The sequence below is a fragment of the Schistocerca cancellata genome, chromosome 7 (genome assembly GCF_023864275.1).
Source record: "Schistocerca cancellata isolate TAMUIC-IGC-003103 chromosome 7, iqSchCanc2.1, whole genome shotgun sequence".
Taxonomy (NCBI): domain Eukaryota; kingdom Metazoa; phylum Arthropoda; class Insecta; order Orthoptera; family Acrididae; genus Schistocerca; species Schistocerca cancellata.
Genome location: NC_064632.1, coordinates 556,652,589 through 556,668,423, shown reverse-complemented (window position 1 = coordinate 556,668,423; position 15,835 = coordinate 556,652,589). Strand labels below are relative to the sequence as shown.

The window sequence follows — 15,835 nt, the reverse complement described above, 5'->3', positions numbered from 1 at the left end:
AACCCCATTATTAAGCTTGCATGCGTAGCGCGATTGTCTTGGCGTTAGACGATTTGGAATCTTCACACGGGACGCGTTATCTTTGTGCGAGTTTATTATTATTATTATTATTATTATTATTATTTATTGCAGAAATGAGTAGCTCGCACTAGCGATACGAAATGGCACCACGAAGAGATGTTGGGTGCACGACATTAATAGCAAGAGAGAAAGCTTAGGAGAATACCACCGTCTGTGTACTGATCTAAGAGTCTGACGAAGATAGGTTCTTCAAATATTTTCGTATGTCGCGAGAATGTTTCGAGGAAATGCATCGCCTGATAAAAAGGTAGCACCGAGAAGTGCACAACGAACTGGAGAAAGCCAATTGATACAAGGCACAGGCTAACCATTTGTTTGCGGTAAGTTTTACCGTTTGTGACCTCTTTGTGGTTCAAACAGAAGTCATATAAATTGTTCCATTTCAGTTTTGCTATATCATATGGAAGGTTCGGCGGGAGGAAGTGCTATCCCACAACGTAGTTACGAGTGGAGTGATAAATTTATTTGCAGTGTTTACGAATACAGCAAAACATAGTAACATCTAGTTCCGTATGTCCCGCTAGAGAGAACTTTCTACTTGATAGATTGTTTTCTTCCATTGTATTCATACCACTGTCATTGAATTTAAACATATCTTTGGTCGTTAACTTATCCATTCGTTCTATCGGAATAACAGATTTTAATCTTTTCCAGATACTTCACTACAGGCGACAGTCACCAGACCATAGCTTTTTCTTTTCGGTTAGGACGTTCAACAGTCTCAGATATTGTCAAAATAAGTGTGCCAGGCAATATGGACTGTTCTACAGCCCAAGCATTTACATACTCCTACAACAGAGATGTGGAAGAAATCTGAAGGAGGATTTCTAGAACTTTGGGGGTTTCCGAACTGCCTTGGAAGCATATCAGGTTAAAAAGCCTATCAGGTTAAAATGCCCGAAGGATAGTGGATCCCAGTTCTTCTGTTACGAACAGTTCTTTTAGCTAGTTCTCCTGGCGATCGTTGATCCATACTACGGAGTTTACAGTAATTGATATTGGAAGTTATGGACGTCACAGTGACAACACTATTACTGAGAATTCAGCTTTCTATCAAGAGTATATCGAGGGCAAAAGTATTCTACCTCCAAATCGCGTGTATCAGACAAGAAGTTGTATTCTCTCACCTCCTCTGGAAGTCTTTCTGTGTCCATGATGCGTGCACTACGAGCTGCAAGACAAAAACCGCCTCACGCCGCTGCTTCCAGTGTGACAGCAGAGCGGTTGAGTGCGCCAACAGAGGCAAGCAGCCGCTCCGGCTTGCGGAGAATCTGTAATCTGTGACAACCCGGCGGCGGCCGGTGCGGCAGGCCGTATGCCGGTGCGTCAAAGCCGCACTCTGTGTGACCGCCGCCGTACAGTAACGAGCGATTCAACAGTGCGGCCTGCCGGCTGCGGCTCAAGGCCACAGGCCGGACGGCCAGGCCGCATTCTGTCTGGCCAGGCCTTTTAGTTACTACATATGCGATATCCAAAGTCCGAAGTAAAGACGGGAGCGGCAGTTTCAGGCGTGGCACCGGCCACTCGCTCCACCTCACGTCGCTAGTCCTGCGCCGGGTCGAGCTGCCCACTTCACCTTCCTGCTCACGTGTCGTTTCGGCCCTCTCTGGCTGGTTCCAGGCGCTCCTTTTGGGCCTGTATTAGAGGAACGCCGTGCCATCCCCGGCTGTCAGTGGCTTTTTTTCTCCTGATGACGGCAGGGTCAGAGATCGAAGGCTCGAGTGTTTTATTCGAACTGACAAGACATGTAAACACAAAATATTTTATTGAATTCTGACTACAAATGACAGAGCATATGACAGAGTCCCAAGGGACGAAATATGGTGAAGCATGAGAGAGCACTGCGTTCCAGAGAAGTATGTGAGGGTAGTGAAGGAAATGTACAGAGGAGCAATGACACAAGTGAGAACTAGTGTGGGCATGACAAAGGAGTTTACAGTAAAATTATGGTTACATCAAGTGTCTGCGCTTAGTCCCTACCTCTTTGACCTGATTATGAATGCGCTAGTGACAGATGTGAAGAAGGAAGCACCGTGGAATATCATGTTTGCGGATGAAGTGGTTCTTTGTGAGCAGAGCATCGACAGCCTTGAGGAAAAGCTGGCGGATTGGAGGAAGGCACTAGAAGAAAGAGGGATGAAAATTAGCGGGACAAAGTCAGAATATTTAGCAGTGAAGGATGTGCAGATGAGGTGTTGCAAGATCCAGGATGATGAGCTGAAATCGGTCTGCAGATTTAAATACCTGGGACTGGAGGACTGGAAAGCGAGATACAACACCGAATAAACTGCGGTTGGAACAACTGGAGGAAAATGAGTCGAGTGTTGTGTGATAAGAAGGTGAGCACTGGGTTGAAAGGGAAAGTGTACAAGTCGGTGGTAAGGCCTGCTATGATATACGGACCAGAGACATGGCCAATCACAGTAGCCCAGGAGAGGAAGATGGTAGTGGAGGAAATGAGGATGCTGAGGTGCATGTGTGCGGTAACAAGGAAGGACAGGGTTAGAAATGAATTTGTTAGAGGAGCTGTGAAAGTGAGACCCATGAGGAAAAAGATACAAGAGAGCAGACTAAGGTGGTACGGACACTTACAGGGAAAAGGGGAAGAGTATATCGGAAACAGAGTTGAAGATATAAAGATTGAAGGAGCGAGAAGTAGAGGAAGACCGAAGATGAGGTGAAAGGATAAGATATCTGGGGGCCTTAGGGAGAAAGGATCGAAGAAGGAAGAGGCAATGGATAGAGTACTATGGAGGAGAAGTATCCAGAAGAGCAACGCTGACCCTACGTGACGTGGGACAAGGCGACGATAAAGAAGGAGAAGAAAGAAGAACTGCTTTGACTACAATTTTGGAATCGGTCAATTCATACATTTGTGAGGGTATGAAATGGAACGATCACACAGGCTCAGTTGTACGTAAAGTAGGTAACAGTCTTAGGTTCTGCTGTGTCGCCCGAACAAAACACAGCCAGGGCAAAAGCATCACAGGTGCAAAAGACCATTACGGAATATGGGGACCATTGCACCATTACGGAATATGGGGAGTTGCTCACAACTGGTTCACCTCTTACTTTAGCAACAGACGGCAAAAGGTCATAATTCACAATATTGATAATGGCTGTGATGTGGGGTCTGAGTGGGGCACTCAAGTGGTTGGGGGGGGTGGGGGGGTGGGTTGCACCAGGGATCAGTGTTGGAAATGATATGCCCTCTAGTATTACCGGTAACTGTAAAATATTTCTGTTTGCTGATGACACTATGTTGGTAGTAAAGTATGTCGTGCGCAACATTGGCTCGGTTTCAAATAGTGCAGTACATGACCTAAGTTCATTGCTTGTAGAAAATATACTAACGTTAAATCACAGTAAGACTCAGTTTTTACAGTTTATAACACACAATTCAACAAAACCTGACGTTTTAATTTCACAGAATGAGCATATGATTAGTGAAACTGAACAGTTCAAATTTCTAGGTGTTCAGATAGATAGTACGCTCTCGTGGAAAGTCCACGTTCAGGATCTTGTTCAAAGACTTAATGCTGCCATTTTTACTATTGGAACGGTATTGAAGTGAGTGATCTTTCGACACGAAAATTAGTCTGCTTTGCTTATTTTCATTCTCTTATGTCGTATGGTATTATATTTTGGAGTAACTCTTCCCATTCTAAAAGGATATTTTTGGCTCAGGAACGTGCAGTTCGAGCAATAAGTGGTGTAAGTTCACGAACCTATTGTCGACCCCTGTTCACGAGTCTGGGTATTTTGACATTGGCCTCTCAATATATATGTTCCTTACTGTGATTTCTTATTAACGATATTAGCTTATTCCCAAGAATAAGTGCCACAGAGACTCGCCACCTGCGCGAGTTCCTCCTGTGCCACGGGCGGCGCTGAGGGTCAAGGTATCGGCCTCGCCTCGGCCAGCTGCCGTCCGAGTACAATCCGCCACTGACCCGACGACAAACGACAGAAGCGCTACTCGGAAGACAGAAGAGCAGGTCTCGCCCACTTGATCATTGATCGGCGGCCGCTTTGACCGAGCGGTTCTAGGCGCTTCAGTCCGGAACCGCGCGACCGCTACGTTCGCAGGTTCGAATCCTGCCTCGGGCATGGATGTGTGTGATGTCCTTAGGTTAGTTAGGTTTAAGTAGTTCTAAGTTCTAGGGGACTGATGAACTCAGATGTTAAGTCCCATAGTGCTCAGAGCCATTTGAAGCATTTTTAAACACATCCCGAAATATTGCACCAGTGCGTGGGACTCGTACTAGATACAACTTACAGGGGATACTGAATGTAAACGGAGATGGGCAACACGAACGGTCATAGAATTGATGAAGAAACTGAACGTTTGAAGATGGGTCCCATTTATTCTTACAAAATCCACTTACGAGGTTTCAAGAATGATGAAGTTAGGGACATAATACAACTCCTTACGTATTTCTGCCATAGCGAATGTGAGGGAAATGAGAGGTGAATTACAGCGCACACAGGGGCATTTAAAGAGTCTTTCTTCCCGCACTCCATACGTGTTTGGAACGGGAAGAAGCTCGAATAACTGGTGCAGTGGAAAGGACGCTCTGCCATGCGCTTCATGTACGTTTGCAGAGTGTACGTGTAGTTGTAGGTTTATTAAATTAAAAATATTAAAATAATGATACTCATAGTAAAATATCTAGTGATGAGAAATTGTACAGGGCACAGTCATACTATGAAATTAGTGCAGGCCCTGTATTCTACATGATTTTCCGCTGTATGTGTTGTTCCCTGTGCACATATTCTTCTACTCCAGGGAGGCACTGTGTGAAAAAGCAAAGCGTCTGTTGTCGAAGTCATTGTTTCACGGCCGACTTACATGCCTTGAAGGAAACAAAGATTTAAGATGTGGAGTACTTTTTGTAGTGCAGTCAGAGGTCCCACTGAAACCTACCCCAGCGCTGCCATGGATCACCGAGGGCCTGGCCTCCTGGTGTGTAGGTAGGAGTGTAGAGGGAGTGTCGTACTGTCTGCCGCATAGAAGAAGGAGCACGGCAGGGGTGTGGCAGAGTGTCGTGTGGGCACTGTGGCGAATAATATGTGCCATTGTAGAAGCATTTTGTTGAATGTAATTATGTCACAGTGTAATTGTGCTTTGTTGTGTATCTATGTGTGTGTGTGTGTGTGTGTGTCTGTGTGTGTGTGTGTGTGTGTGTGTGTGTGTGTGTGTGTGGAACTGATGGACCTTCAACGGCGAGATCATCAACGCCCTTACATTTAAAAAAAAAAAAAAAAAAGCGGATGTGGAGATAAACTCCAAAATTGTTGCACACTCGCGCACTCGAAATGACCACACAGTTACTGTATCTCATACCCGCTAAAATAAAATAGAAAGAGGGAAAGTAGCCAGCTATACATGAAAGTAAAACACAGAGGAAACAAAACACAGAAGAACTAGAAAAAAAGCTCAGGGAAATGTGACTGGCTGACCACTAAAAAAAAACTTGGATGAGCCAGTTACCCTGTTAGCACATAAAAAAACTCGTTAAAATCTTGTTAAAATGTTGGAAAACTCACAAAACTTTAAAACTCGAATGACATTTGTTTGAACGCTACTTAAAATAGAGGCTAGTTGGAAAATAAAACACAGTCCAGTAAAACGTGGCCCACAGTTACCTGCACTTCACATGCACAACACATTGAGGGTCCTCTCGCCTGAGCAAGAACCCGTGCGTCATAGAGCTGTGGTCTATGCGAAGGCGAGTAAGGAAGACCTCTTCCCTTCTACGTGGCTGGAGGGAAGTACGCCACGGCCGCGTTGTGGGCTTTGCTGCACGGAGCTTATTGTCAGTCACTACCAGCCACTAGTCTTCCCATCGGCGCATTACTTAGTACCTCAACAGCAAGGCAACAGCATGCAGGGGGATGGCACAATGAAAGAAATGAGGGTCACGACGCGCCTTCTTGGCTGCTAGATGAGCACTTTTGTTCCCGCAATACCTATGTGCCCTGATACCCAGCAGAAAGAGACATCCTTCCCTAGCAGTTGTAGATGGAGGACAGCATCCTGGATATTCTTGATGACCCTATATGCTGGGTACAAACGATGGAGAGAGTAGAGGGCTCTCAGAGAATCGGAACAGACAAGGGATTTAACACTGGAAGAACGTCTCATCTGCTCCAGTGCCCACAAGATCGCACATAACTCTGTGTCGAAGACAGTAAATTCTTCAACCTTGTTGACGTTCGAGTGATGTAAATACTCCATCTAACAAAAAGTGAAGCATCCAGAAGGGGAAGAAGAAACGAAATGAAACTTGATGTGTTGAGAGTGTGTGTGATGTCACTGCAGTGATTACAAACTCGAGTCAAATTTATACAGAACTTGGCAGTATGAGACCACTTATCACTACGACGCTGAGCCCCCTCTGGCCTGGATGTAAGCAGTGATTCGGTTGGGGAGGCTGTCATTAAGCCCTTGTATCCTCTCCTGAGACCACAAATATTGTCACTGCCATGAGATATCCTAGACACTGGCAGTGGGGCAGAGTTGATGTCGGACCTGGTTCCACACATGTTGTATCGCGAACAGATGTGGGAATCTTGCTAGCCGTGAGAATAACTCGACATCGCACACACATTTCATAGAGAGACGTCGCATGTGTAGACGACCATTGTCCTGTTGAAAACTGGCATCACAAGACTGCCGAATGAGGACACAGGATGTCTGTGGCGTATCTTACGGCGACAGAGTTCCCTCAATCGCTGCTAACCGTGATTTCCAATCATACCAGAGGGCTCCCCATATCATCACGCCTCCAGCCTCTCCAAAACAATGCAAGCATCGGACCTCTCTCCCATGTCTCTGCCATATACACCGACGACGGTCATCTGGGGTAGTAAAGAACCGACGATTCGTTGCTGAACACAATATGACGCCATTCATTAGCAGTCCATGCTTCCAGATCACGGCACCACTCCAGATACAACCATTTGTGTTGTGGTGTTAACGGCAGCCTACGGATGGGACGGCAATTCCCCTATTCCAGTTGCTGCCAGTTTCCAACCAATGCTCCAGGAAGAGACAGAATGTTTCAGGCAGTCTAATACTTGTTCTCGGATGCCAGGCGAAGGCGTGAATGGATTACGATGTGCTTGATGAACAATGGGGCTGTACTCCCTTGCGGTGGTGAGGTGTGAAGGACTGGAACCTCAAGGATGAATATGCCTGCCCTCACGATCCCATGCGCTTCAACATTGGGCCCTACTTTACTGCTAACTCAATTCGGGACACATTTTGCAGACAGTAGTCACTTATAACACTGAACGTACCTGCAAAACTGTATCATTGTACGAGACATAGTTCATGACGTTCAAATGGTTCAAATGGCTCTGAGCGCTATGGGACTTAACATCTGAGGTCATCAGTCTCCTAGAACTTATAACTACTTAAACCTAACTAACCTAAGGACATCATACACATCCATACCCGAGGCAGGATTCCAACCTGCGACCGTAGCGGTCGCGCGGTTCCACACTGAAGCGCCTAGAACCGCTCGTCCACAGCGGCGGGCCTTAGTTCGTGAGATATGACGTCATGAATACTGAAACGCTTCAAAAACTACCGCTTGATGCTTAATGTTTTAATTTATTACTTCTTTAGGACTAACTCTGTTCCCGAAACATGTTACAGACAGATTTCACGTATGCCGCAGAATGTACTTGTAAAATTATATCATTTTACGACACATAGTTCGGGAGATCAGACGTCACAAACAATGAAATGTGTGAAAAAGAAACTGCTGGGTGAAATTCGCTAGAGAAACAGGTGAAATATGCATGGAAATACGGGTAAAATATGTTAAATATATGTGGGATGTGTGCACATGGGTTAAACCGCGGATACAAATCTCGTTCTAAACCCCTGCATCGATTTCATCTAAACTTTTTACATATATTACTATCATGAAATAAATAGTGTGGGGATAAGACCCCCAACCACCTACTTCGGTTGGGGGTGATGGACAGAGAAGGTTGAGAAGGGCGGGAGGAGAAGGCGACCAGAGAGAGGGGGAGGAGAAGATAAAGAGAGAGGAGAGGTGGAGGTGGAGAGAGATGTTGGAGGAGAAGATGGACAGACAAAGGGAAGAGGAGGAGACACACAGAGGGAAGGGTGAGAAGGAAGTAGAAAGAGAGAGGGAGGAGGAAGAGGATATGAATAGAGGGATAGGGTAACATGAGATGGACGGAGACAGGGAGAAGATATGGACGAAGAAGGGAGGAGAAGATTGAGAGGAAGGGGGAGGAAGGAATAGACAAAGCGAGGGCCAGGAGGAGATGGACAGAGGGTGGGAGGTGTGTTTGAAAGGGTAGAGGAGGAGACGTGTAGAGAGACAGAGTGGGAGTGTAAGATGGGCAGAGAGAGGTGGAGAAGAAAATGGGTTGAGAAAGTGAGGAGGAGATGGACAGAGAGAGAGTGGAACAGGAGGACAGAGAGAGGGAGAGGATGGACTAATAGAAGATTGGAATAAATATACACCTGGACAACCCCGGGCACTGAGGTCATGCACTTGCATAGAAGTGCCACCTCCCAGTATCGTGTCGGACCTTCTTTTTCCCAGCATAGTGTAGCAACCCAACGTGGCATGGACTCAGCTAGTTGTTGAAAGTCCCCTGCAGATATACTGAGCCATGCTGCCTCTGTAGCCGTCCATAATTGCGGAAGTGTCGCTGGTGCAGGATTTAGTGTAAGAACTGATCTCGCGATTACGTACCACAAATATCCGATAATATTCATGTAGCGCGATGTGGGTTGCTAAATCATTGGCTCGAATTGGCCAAAATATCCTTAAAATCAGTCCAGGACAATTGCGGCCTGGTGACATCGCGCACTGTCGTCCATAAAAATTCCATCGTTGTTCGGAAACATGGAGTTCATGAATAGCTGCAAATAGTCTCCAAGTAGCCGAACATAACCATTTCTGGTCAATGATCGGTTCAGTTTAACCAGAGGACCGAGTCCATTCCATGTAAGTCCGCATCTCGTGGTCGTGCGGTAACGTTCTCGCTTCCCGCGCCCGCGTTCCCGGGTTCGATTCCCGGAGGGGTCAGGGGTTTTCTCTGCCTCGTGATGACTGGGTGTTGTGTGATGTCCTTAGGTTAGTTAGGTTTAAGTAGTTCTAAGTTCTAGGTGACGATCAGTTTGGCTTTAGGAAAAGTAAAAGGACGAGAGAGGCAATGCTGACGTTACGGCTAATAATGGAAGCAAGGCTAAAGAAAAATCAAGACACTTTCATAGGATTTGTCGACCTGGAAAAAGCGTTCGACAATATAAAATGGTCCAAGCTGTTCGAGATTCTGAAAAAGGTAGGGGTAAGCTATAGGGAGAGACGGGTCATATACAATATGTACAACAACCAAGAGGGAATAATAAGAGTGGACGATCAAGAACGAAGTGCTCGTATTAAGAAGGGTGTAAGACAAGGCTGTAGCCTTTCGCCCCTACTCTTCAATCTGTACATCAAGGAAGCAATGATGGAAATAAAAGAAAGGTTTAGGAGTGGAATTAAAATACAAGGTGAAAGGATATCAATGATACGATTCGCTGATGACATTGCTATCCTGAGTGAAAGTGAAGAAGAATTAAATGATCTGCTGAACGGAATGAACAGTCTAATGAGTACACAGTATGGTTTGAGAGTAAATCGGAGAAAGACGAAAGTAATGAGAAGTAGTAGAAATGAGAACAGCGAAAAACTTAACATCAGGATTGATGGTCACGAAGTCAGTGAAGTTAAGGAATTCTGCTACCTAGGCAGTAAAATAACCAATGACGGACAGAGCAAGGAGGACATCAAAAGCAGACTCGCTATGGCAAAAAAGGCATTTCTGGCCAAGAGAAGTCTACTAATATCAAATACCGGCCTTAATTTGAGGAAGAAATTTCTGAGGATGTACGTCTGGAGTACAGCATTGTATGCTAGTGAAACATGGACTGTGGGAAAACCGGAACAGAAGAGAATCGAAGCATTTGAGATGTGGTGCTATAGACGAATGTTGAAAATTAGGTGGACTGATAAGGTAAGGAATGAGGAGGTTCTACGCAGAATCGGAGAGGAAAGGAATATGTGGAAAACACTGATAAGGAGAAGGGACAGGATGATAGGACATCTGCTAAGACATGAGGGAATGACTTGCATGGTGCTAGAGGGAGCTGTAGAGGGCAAAAACTGTAGAGGAAGACAGAGATTGGAATACGTCAAGCAAATAATTGAGGACGTAGGTTGCAAGTGCTACTCTGAGATGAAGAGGTTAGCACAGGAAAGGAATTCGTGGCGGGCCGCATCAAACCAGTCAGTAGACTGATGACCAAAAAAAAAAAAAAAAGTGCTAGGGGACTGATGATCAAAGATGTTAAGTCCCATAGTGCTCAGAGCCATTTGAACCATTCCATGTAAACACAGCCCACGCCACCATGGAGCCGCCACCATGGAGCCACCACCAACTTGCACAGTGCCCTGTTGAAAAGTTGGGTCTGTAGCTTCGTCGAGTCTGCGCCACACTCGAACCCTATCACCATCTCTTAGCAACTGATATCGGGATTTACCTGATCAGGCCTCTGTTTCGCAGTCGTCTTTGGTCCAGCCGATATCGTCACGAGCGCAGGAGAGCCACCGCAGGCGGCGACGTGCTGTTAGCAAAGACACTCGCGCCGGTCGTCTGCTGCCACAGCCCATTAACGCCAAATTTCGCCACACTGTCCTAACGGATACGTTCATCGTACGTCCCATCTTGACGTCTGCGGTCATTTCCCGTAGAGTTGCTGTTAGCACTGAAAAGTCCACGCAATCGCCGCTGTTCTCGGTCGTTAAGTGAAGACCGTCGGCCACTGCGTTTTTCTTGCTGAGAGGTAATACTTGAAATTTGGTATTCTCGGCGTACTCTTGACACTGTAGATCACCGAATATTGAATCCCTTAACGATTTCCGAAATGGAATGTCCCATGCGCTTATCTCCAACTACCATTCCGCGTTCAAAGTGTGTTTAATGCCGTCGTGCGACCTTAATCACGTCGGATACCTTTTCAAACGAATCGCCTGAGTACAAATGGGAGCTTCGGCAATTCGTGGCTCTTTTATGCCTTGTGTAACCCATACGACCGCGATCAGTATATGTGTATATCACTATCCCACGACTTGTCACCTCAGTTTATAGCTTTGCAGTTATTCTATCGAGACTCATTACTCTTCGTTAAACACTTACCATCCAACGTCTAGAAACGTGCAGTTCATTCCATAAAAGCTACACTACGATTACGGTATATTGATAATTTTTACTTATGGACCGTCTGACAGCAACTGAATAAAACACAATTTTAGTGCCATACGCGTTTCGCCTTTATTTTCTGCAAGGCATCATCAGTGGCAGGTTGCGTGGACAATTTCTTACATATTACGCTCCTGTTGCATTTTTGGTGTTGTTCTTCTTCTTATGAACGCCAATTTGCTGTTTTTTTCCACATTCCACAGCACTATGCACTGAACGCTTGTTTTAATGCCTGTAAGAAATTGTCCACGCAATCTGTCACTGATGATGCCTTGCAGAAAATAAAGGCGAAACGCGTATGGCACTAAAATTGTGTTTTATTCAGTTGCTGTCATACGGTCCATCAATAAAAATTATCAATATACCGTAATATTACACGCAACTGAGGAAGACAGGACTACAAAAGTTGAAGAGGTCTACACTACGATGTTTGTAAGTAAGGGGGCAGAAAATGCAAAGGTCATAATATTACTATAATGAAATAATGTATTCACTAAATTATAGCTAGCACGTGTGCAGTTTTCATTGCAGGTCGTTAATTACCACATTCTGCTTGTTTGCTCAATGCGACGTGCTCCTAGCTGACGAGTGTTTGTCCCCCGTGCAGCCGGGCTGCAGGCGCTCCCCTACCTTGTCGGGCGCGTTGATCTCCGCGCCCTGGCCCAGCAGCACCTCGCACATCTGGAAGTGGCCGTGCATGGCGGCGATGTGGAGCCCCGTCTTGCCGTGCTTGTCGCCGCTCTGCAGCAGGTCGGCGGCGCGGCTCACCAGCAGCCCCACCACCGTGATGTGGCCGCCGAAGCACGCCAGGTGCAGCGGGTTGTAGCCCTGCAAGGCGCGCCACTTCCCGTCACAACACAGCACGCAGCCGACTCACGTGCGCAGAACGCCAAATAATAATAATAAAAAAATGTGCAACTACACTGTAATAAAACTGATTATGGTGAGATACATGTACTAACCGATTATGGATCATAAAAAATGACCGATTCTCAAGTTGAAGATTCAAAACCAAGAAATCCGCTACCACATACTTAAACGAAACTGTATAGACGTCAACATATACGTAAGCACTTAATGTAATTACCATGATGATTAAAGACTTCTTAAAAATATAAGCAGAGAGAAACAATTATTTGTACTTTATTTTTCAACTGTATATTTCAAACATGATTTTGCACAGATAGATCGATATATGATAGTATTTTCTTTGCTACATTTTCTTAGAAGTAAATCTTTATCCTTGGGCAATTCGCAGTTCGAGTTTGAAATGGGAAGGTGAAATAAAAGTTGCGTGTGTTGTGCTAACATTGTGGTTGATGCTGATTTGTATTATGAAGTGAAATGACTGAAAATATATCTATGCAACAACAGTAAGTCCACCAGTGTTCATGCTATTATTTAAAAACAGAAAATGAAGTCGAGCAACCTGTAGACCAGTGTACGAAGTTGCATTTGAGAATGGAATACGAGCCTACAATCTACAACAAAGAAGGAGAATAAAAGACGAGTATTATGAAGACTCTTTATACGAGGGGCGTTTGAAAAGTCCCTGCAAAGTCCAAGAGATGACACCAACGGCGCGTATCGAGGTCATGTTTAGTTAGTAGCACCTTTGGAAAGAACGCACACCAAGTTTCAGCCATATTGGTCTATTTCTTTGTGTTTGGCATTCGTGTGAAACAAGGAAGTCGAGTGATTGTCAAACTAATGGATGAAAAAGAATTTCGTGTGATGATTAAACATTACTTTATGAAAGGTAAAACGGCTCAGGAGACTAAAGAGAAGCTTGATAAACATTACGGTGACTCTGCACCTTTGACTAGAACAGTTTATAAGTGGTTTCAAAATTTTCGGAGAGGCCATATCGGCAAAAGTGATGCTGAACGTTCTGGACGCCCTGTGGAGGTTACGACTCCAGAAATCATTGATAAAATCCATGATGGGGTGATGGATGACAGAAGAATTAAAGTGCGTGAGATTGCTAGTGCTGTGGGCATTTCGAATGAATGGGTACATAATACTTTGCATAAACATTTGGACAGGAGAAAGTTATCTGCAAGATGGGTTCCACGATTGCTCACGCTTGACCAAAATCGGAATCGTGTGTAGTGTTGCAAGGATGGTTTGCAGCTGTTCAGGAAGAATCCGCAGGACTTAAAGCGCCGTTTCGTCACTGCGGATGAAACATGGGTGCATTAGTATACTCCTGAGACCAAACAACAATCTAAACAATTGGTTACCAAGGGAGAATCTGCACCAAAAAAGGCAAAGACCATTCCTTCGGCCGGAAAGGCTATGGCGACTGCCTTTAGGAATTCGCAAGGGATAACCATCATCAACTATCTGGAAAAGGGTAAAACTATTACAGGTGCATATTATTCATCGTTTTTGGACCCTTTGAAAACCGAGCTGCAAGAAAAGCCCGGCGATTGGACCGCAAAAAAGTCCTTTCCCATCACGACAATCTACCAGCACACATCTCAGCAGTTGTGGTCACAAAATTAATGGAAATAGGATTCCAACTCGTTTCACATCCCCCCTATTCTCCAGACTCGGCTCCCTCGGACTCCTATTTGTTCCCCAATTTGAAGAAATGGCTGGCGGGAGAAACATTTTATTCAAACGAGGAGGTGATTGCAGCAACTAATAGCTATTTTGCAGACTTCGACAATTCCTATTAGATCAGCGTTGGACGAAGTGTATAAGTCTAAAAGGAGACTATGTCGAAAAATGAAAAAGGTTTATCCCAAATACGTAAGTATTTTTATTTTTGCACGGACTTTTCAAACGCATCTCGTGTAAGTTCTACCGTTGCTACCTCTCCCTGCTGTGTGTCACTAACTCACCGTGCCAAGCGCTGTGAAAACGTGACCAGCCGGCCAAATTAAAATTAATAAATCGACTTTGCGTTGCAAGAGGATGATGATGGTCAGAAGACCAAGGAGAAATTTACAAAACGATTTAAAGGTCATTTGCAAAGGGTATCCAATTCCAAAGAAAGCGGATGCTAACATATGTGAAAATTAGCGAGCTATCGGTTTAATAAATCACAGTTGCAATATACTAACACGTATTCTTTACAGAACAATGGAAAAACTGATAAAAGCTAATCTCGGGGAAGATTGTATTCCGGAGAAATGTAAGAAGAACTCTCCTACTACGATCTATCTTAGAAGATAGGTTAAGAAAAGGAAAACATACGTTTATAGTATTTGTAGACTTAGATAAAGCTTTTTACAATGTTGGCTCGAATACTCTCTTTGAAATTCTGAAGGTGGTAGGGGTAAAATGCAGGGAGTGAAAAGCTATTTACAACTTGTACAGAAACCAGACGGCAATTATAAGAGTCGAGGAACATAGAAAGGAAGCAATGGTTGAGAAGGGAGCAGCTGGGGTTGTATGTAGTGTATCCCCGACGTTATTCAGTGTCTACATTGAGCAAGCAGTAAAGGATACAGAAGATAAATTTGAAGTAGAAATTTAATTTCAGGGGGAAGGAAAAAAAACTTTGAGGTTTGCCGATGACATTGTAATTCCGTAAGAGGAAATAAAGGAGTTGGAAGAGCAGCTGACGGGATGGACGGTATCTTGAAAAGAGTATATAAGAGGAATATCAAAAAAAGCAAAACAAGGATAACTGAATGCAGTCGAATTAAATGAGGCGATGCTGAGGGAATTAGATTAGGAAATGAGATATTTGAAGTAGTAGGTGAGTTTTGCTATTTGGGCAGCGAAATAACTGATGGGCGAAGTAGAGAGGATATAAAATGTAGACTGTCAATGACAAGAAAAGCGATTCTGAAGAAGATAAATTTGTTAACATAGAATACAGATTTAAGTGATAGGAAATCTTTTTTGAAAATACTTGTATGGAGTGTAGCCACGTATGGAAGTGACAAACGGGCGATAAACAGTTTAGACAAAAAGCGAATAGAAGCTTTTGAAATGTGTTATCACAGAAGAATGGGGAACATTGGGTAGGTGGATCACATAACTAATGAGAAGGTCTGAATAGAACCGATGAGAAAATAAATGTGGCGCAACCTGACTAGAAGAAAGGACCAGTTGATAGGATACATTCTGAGGTATCAAGAGATCACGAATTTAGTGGAAGTGCGGAGGGCAAAAATGGTAGAGGGGGACCAGGAGACGAATACAGTACGCAGATTCAAAAGGATGTAGGTTTCAGTAGTTACTCGGATATGAAGAGGCTTGCACAAGATAGAGCAGCAAGGGGAGCTGCCTCAAACCAGTCTTCGGACGACAACAACAACATGTGACAGACAGAACATGTCATCATTCACTAAAAGCAGCCTATGCTGGTAACATCAATTTCTTCACAGTTCAGGGCGAAGAAATAAGAACTTCGAGGTGTGGCGATGCCGCTGAAATTCTGTTAGAGACTGCAAAGGGCTTGGAAGAAGAGTTGAAGGGAGTGGATAGTGACTTAAGA

The 15,835-nt window shown here is 44.6% G+C and overlaps 1 protein-coding gene across 1 annotated transcript in view; it reads right to left on the bottom strand.

Annotated features, from left to right (window-relative positions):
• The window catches only part of LOC126092900 (ankyrin-3), a 345,337-nt gene that overhangs the window by 186,472 nt on the left and 143,030 nt on the right, over positions 1-15,835 (bottom strand). Inside the window, exon 13 of the mRNA XM_049908630.1 lies at positions 12,010-12,207. Coding sequence (XP_049764587.1) covers positions 12,010-12,207 — 198 coding nt within the window. The remainder of the gene's footprint in view (positions 1-12,009; positions 12,208-15,835) is intronic.